The following is a 5,351-nucleotide window of genomic DNA, read 5'->3' as shown; positions in this document are numbered from 1 at the left end:
TATCGCCACCTACTGTACTGGAGGTCAAGTAAACTTTCATAGGTGATGAGTCTGAAATTTGAGTACCAAAAAAAATAAAAAAACATTCAAAACACCCAAAAACCATGGTGGATGTTTCCTATTCTCTCCAATCTATGGCGCACTCAGATCACATGCTCATGCTAGCGCTGCGTGTTCAGCTCCTCTAACACTCACAATTAGCTCTTCATGCCCCAGATTAGGTAGAATACTCCCATCCACACATATTATAATCTAGATCCTAAACCTGAGTCATAGATATATTTAATTAGTGCTCTGTATACCTGTCTATCCATTAAACCTTTTCCTAAAATATCTTCATGTGTCAAACTTTCCTCCCCAAAGTGACTAAATAATATGTCACAATATACACTATATTTACTACACCTAAAAATACATGATATACATTTTCAGATACACCACATACATCGCATAACCCATTTTCATGTAAACCCATAAGTGCCAGTGTTGATTTCAACCCTGTATGTCCCAGTCTTAATCTAGACAGCCACACCTCTTCTTTCCTATTTCTTCCCTGACAATTTATCCTCCCTACTGTCTGCGTAATATTATAACACCATCTCCCTGTGCTGCTATTATCCCATCTATTTGGCCATTTATTCATTAACTTTTTCTTTAAAATCGACTTTAACATCCACCTCCATCTTGTCCAGTGTTTGCTAGTTGCTAGTTTATCAGCAACTTCATTACCAGATACCCCAACATGTGCTGGCACCCAACAAACATTATTCCATATTCCAGCCTCTTTCAATCTGTATAAAGATAGATACACTTCCATTAATAAATCTTCTCTGTCTGATCTCGCATGTGCTATACTAATTAAAGCTGAAGACGAATCTGAACATATTACCACTTTATTTGGTCTGTGTTCAACCCACTGTAGTCCTATTATTATAGCTGTTAACTCTGCAGTGTCGTGTCCGATGTTGCTACTTGCTAGCAGTTTTATAATGTTGGAAATTATTTCGGTACACACGCTACAAAACAAATGTTCATCCAAACAGCAGGAGGCACTGTCTGAAAAAAACGACAGCATGCAGGTCTCAGTGTGCAGTAGGGCTGCCGGGCCTGCAGCTTCATAATGTTGAAAAATCGATGCGTTTCAGAAAGGCGGGGCATAAAGGAGAAACAATAATGTACAGTATGTGGAAAATAATGTGTTTTTTTAACCTTAAACCACATAAACACATTTCATTACACCAAATACACAAAATAATGTTATTTTTAGCAGCATCATATGACCCCTTTAAAGTATGAGAAATAGGACCTTTAAAGTCCTTTCAAATGTTTAAAAGTAATTTCGAAAAGGAAGATACACAAGAGATTTGCTTTACAAAGCAAATCCTGCTGTCAAAATAGTAAATTTAACGGTTCTTTTAGTATGATATATAACTTGTATGTTATTGTAAAACTTATACATGTTTTTAAAATAATTTTTCATCATATATTTAGTAATGATTAAACCCCTTTTATTTCCACAATCGAGCTTTGGCTGACAGAACTCTACAACGGGTGACGTAGTAGAACCGCAAATGATTATGGTTTCACCTAGGTCCTTTAGCGAACTATAAACTGACCTATTTCGTTTATTATTATCATATGGTGGCGGTAAATGCACCAGAAGTTGGTTTGCCATCCGCCATAAAACGTTATTAGAAGAAGAAGATTCTTATCATAGAAATTGGGGAGATGCCTCTAAGCATTAGAAGACTTAAACTTATGCTTGCATATTGGGTTAACATACAAGGGCATAGTGAGTTACACCCTACAAAGGCAATAGTACAAGAGTGTTGGGAACATAATAAATCAAATTTTAGGAGTTTTGGATGGATAGGAAGTGCAAAAGCAAGGAAGGCATGTTTACATACTATACAATACTGTCCAACAGTTCCATACTCTGACGTTCCCCCTTGGAAGTTTGTAATGCCAGTAATTTACTTGCAATTACAGGAAGAAATAAAAAGAAAATCGAAACTTATGTCTGTCTGGTGTATAGTTGTATAGTAGATGAGGTGGGCTTGAAGACAGCTAGGGCCAACCATCGGAGGGAGGAAACAGTCATTACTCGTCTCAGAATAGGACATACAGGGCTCAATAAGACTCTGCATTTAATAGGTAAACACACAAATGGTTTATGTACACAACCTGAATCAGTAAAACATATAACAATAGAATGTCATGCATATGAAAATAAGAGAATAATATTAAAAGTAGTATTTGAAACAATATAAACTTAAATTCACTTTGGAAAATATACTTGGAACAGCACTAAGGAAAACATATGTACAGTTAATTTAATATCTGAAAGAGACAGGTATCCTAGAATGAATATGAAGATCATAGAATAGTAGGACAAACCCGCCTTTTTTTTTAATTAATCCTGTTATATTTCTCAGCCAGACGTTTGTTCCACACTCCAGTCCAGCAGGTGGCGGTAAAGCACCTATTAGCTGGTTTGCTAACTGCCAAAAAACGCTTAAGAAGAAGAAGAAGATTCTTATCATATCTTCAATTGTTGAAAGTTGCAAAAGATAGATCGATATGTCTGGAAGAGGAAAAGGCGGTAAAGGTCTCGGTAAAGGAGGCGCTAAGCGCCACCGAAAGGTCCTCCGGGATAACATCCAGGGCATCACTAAACCCGCTATTCGTCGTCTCGCTCAAGCGTATCTCTGGTCTGATCTATGAGGAGACGCGCGGCGTGCTGAAGGTGTTTCTGGAGAGCGTGATTCGAGATGCTGTGCCCTACACTGAGCGCTAAAAGAAAGACCGCCAGCGCCATGGATGTGGTGTATGCTCTGAAGCGACAGGGACGCACTCTGTACGGATTCGGAGGCTAAGCGGTTCCTGGAGAAAACACAACCCCAGCGGCTCTTTTAAGAGACACACACGATTTCACACAAATAACACATTTCCAATTTGTATAATAGTATGTTTATTGCAGTGTTATTCGAATTGTTATCAGAAGGGTTTTATATATATATATATATATATATATATATATATATATTCTTACTATTAATAAATTAACGTTTGTGTTTGTTTTCGGTTGTCTTCATTAAGTTATAGTGATGGTATTTGCATTGAGGAATAAGTTAATATGTTAGATTTGTATAATTCTAAATAAAATTGTATATTTTACGTGATATAAGATTATCCAAAACAAAGTTTTAGCAATGTTTAATTTACTTCTATGTTCCGAAAAATGCGGGGAAATCAAACAAAGGACCCGGATGGTAGATGTACAGCATGAGGTGATGGGCGGGATTAACTTTTCAAAGCCTCTGATTGGCTTTAATGTGGCCAATGAAATCACTCTGTGGGTTGGTCAATGGAGACACGCAATCACAGACCGCCGTGTTCCCCTTTCTAAATTAGCATAGAGCTGTGCATAAAAGATCCTGTGTTGCGAAATTCATTCAGTTGGATCAGTCTCCTCCTGGGTCGGAGGCGGTTTGGCAACAGCTGATCTGTGACTGGAGAGATGAGAGGAAAAGATACGGAAATAGGAAGAAAGATGTCATCTTATCAAGACTAAGAATCGGACATACAGCATTAAACTATAGTCTTTATAAAATAGGTAAGCATGAATCGGGAAAGTGTGACAAATGTGGAGAATTAGAAACAGTGAAACATATTATTGTTGAGTGTTCTGCATATGAAAGGGAGAGATTTCAATTAATTCAAGAATTAGGATGGCTGGGAGTTGATAATATTTCTTTAAAAGTATTGTTAGGAAATGGGTCGAGGCAATCAAGAGTGCAAGAATATATGTTTAAATACCTGAAAAACGCAGGAACAATAGATAGAATATAGGTTTATTTATTATTATTTTGTTAAATTTATTTAAAAAATTTAAAACAATTCTCTCCTCTTCTGTATTTCTTTCTTCCAAATTTATTCACACTCCACACTCCAGATCAGTAGGTGGCGGTAATGCACCTCTTCCGCTGGTTTGCCAAACCGCCATTAAACACCAGAAGAAGAAGAATTCATTCAGTTGAGTGTTTCAGAAGAAAGCATCATGCCTGAACCAGCAAAGTCCGCTCCCAAGAAGGGCTCAAAGAAGGCCGTCACTAAGACCGCGGGTAAAGCAGGAAAGAAGCGCAGGAGGTCCAGAAAGGAGAGCTACGCTATCTACGTCTACAAGGTGCTGAAGCAGGTTCATCCTGACACCGGGATCTCCTCCAAGGCGATGGGCATCATGAACGCTTTCGTCAACGACATCTTCGAGCGCATCGCCGGTGAGGCGTCTCGTCTCGCTCACTACAACAAGCGCTCCACCATCACTTCCCGAGAGATCCAGACCGCCGTGCGTCTGCTGCTGCCCGGGGAGCTGGCCAAGCACGCCGTGTCTGAGGGCACCAAGGCCGTCACCAAGTACACCAGCTCCAAGTAGAGCTTCAGCTGATCCACGAACCCAAAGGCTCTTCTAAGAGCCACCCACATTATCTTTAAAAGAGCTAAGCTTTTTTTTTGTTTATTTACTTTATAGAGTTCAGCAAACAGTCTGGAGATAGTGAATAATTTTATATATACCGTAAACAATGTTGTCGTTTTATATGTAAATGTTGTCAGTGGTCATCATAAACATGGTGTTTCTCATATTCAACACAATTTCAATATATCCGATATAATGCTTGAGTAGAATCGTCTCTGCTTTTATCACTGAAAAGAAAAGATTTCTCATGCACAAGCCTGTAAACCACTGTAACGTGTTTTACATGTAATTGAGATGGCCTGTGGGATGAAACCGTTCTTGTGTCTTCTCATTCTGGTGCCTAACGGAGGGGAGATGGTTAAAAAAGACAATGTTTGATGATCCTTCCTGCCTGTTTCCTCATTCTAGACTGAAGGTAAACAAGTGTCTTATGGAGGGCAGGGGTGGCCCAGTGATAGTCTCAACCATCCTGGGGTGCGTTTCCCAAAAGCATCGTTAGCTGACTATGGTAGTTAGTTCCTTTGAAATCTATTGGTAACGATGGAACTTGCGACCATAGTTGCTTTTGGGAAATGTAACCTATTTTTGTCGAGTTTGGTAGCTGAACCATACCAGACCGTTACTGAGGTGCAGGACCGATTCAATGACAGCTGACTTCCAAGTACCTATGGCAAGTTAAACTTCCTCAGTTAGAAGTACATGAAGTACAACCTATGCTAGGAATTTTTTTTAGAAAGGTGTAAGAAAAGTTTATTCCATGGTGGGCAGCACTATATGTAGCATGCTTGGACAACTTTACAGGGATCCAACATGAGTCCTAACCAAGAACTGAGACAGAATTTGAAGTCACATCTACTCACATTAGCGTTCGGTC

At 39.0% G+C, this 5,351-nt stretch overlaps 1 protein-coding gene, 1 long non-coding RNA gene and 1 pseudogene across 2 annotated transcripts in view; 2 read left to right on the top strand and 1 right to left on the bottom strand.

The window, feature by feature from the left end:
* Positions 1–2,924, top strand: part of LOC107678194 (histone H3-like) — a 9,719-nt pseudogene extending 6,795 nt beyond the window's left edge.
* Positions 1–4,494, bottom strand: part of LOC107678201 (uncharacterized) — a 10,988-nt gene extending 6,494 nt beyond the window's left edge. The window contains exons 1-2 of the long non-coding RNA XR_001632921.1: positions 4,484–4,494; positions 2,678–2,680 (exon numbers count right to left, since the gene is read on the bottom strand). This is a non-coding gene — a long non-coding RNA (uncharacterized LOC107678201). The remainder of the gene's footprint in view (positions 1–2,677; positions 2,681–4,483) is intronic.
* On the top strand, positions 1,404–4,474 carry LOC107678188 (histone H2B-like). The gene is made up of 2 exons (XM_016473378.1): positions 1,404–1,409; positions 4,053–4,474. The coding sequence occupies exon 2, from the start codon at positions 4,061–4,063 to the stop codon at positions 4,433–4,435; it is 375 nt and encodes a 124-aa protein (XP_016328864.1). The 5' UTR covers positions 1,404–1,409; positions 4,053–4,060; the 3' UTR covers positions 4,436–4,474.
* Positions 4,495–5,351: the final 857 nt, after the last annotated feature.

The sequence above is a fragment of the Sinocyclocheilus anshuiensis genome, unplaced genomic scaffold (assembly GCF_001515605.1).
Source record: "Sinocyclocheilus anshuiensis isolate Anshui unplaced genomic scaffold, SAMN03320099.WGS_v1.1 scaffold1909, whole genome shotgun sequence".
Lineage (NCBI taxonomy): Eukaryota > Metazoa > Chordata > Actinopteri > Cypriniformes > Cyprinidae > Sinocyclocheilus > Sinocyclocheilus anshuiensis.
Note: the sequence above shows the minus strand (reverse complement) of the source record. Positions and strands in the feature narration are given on the sequence as shown.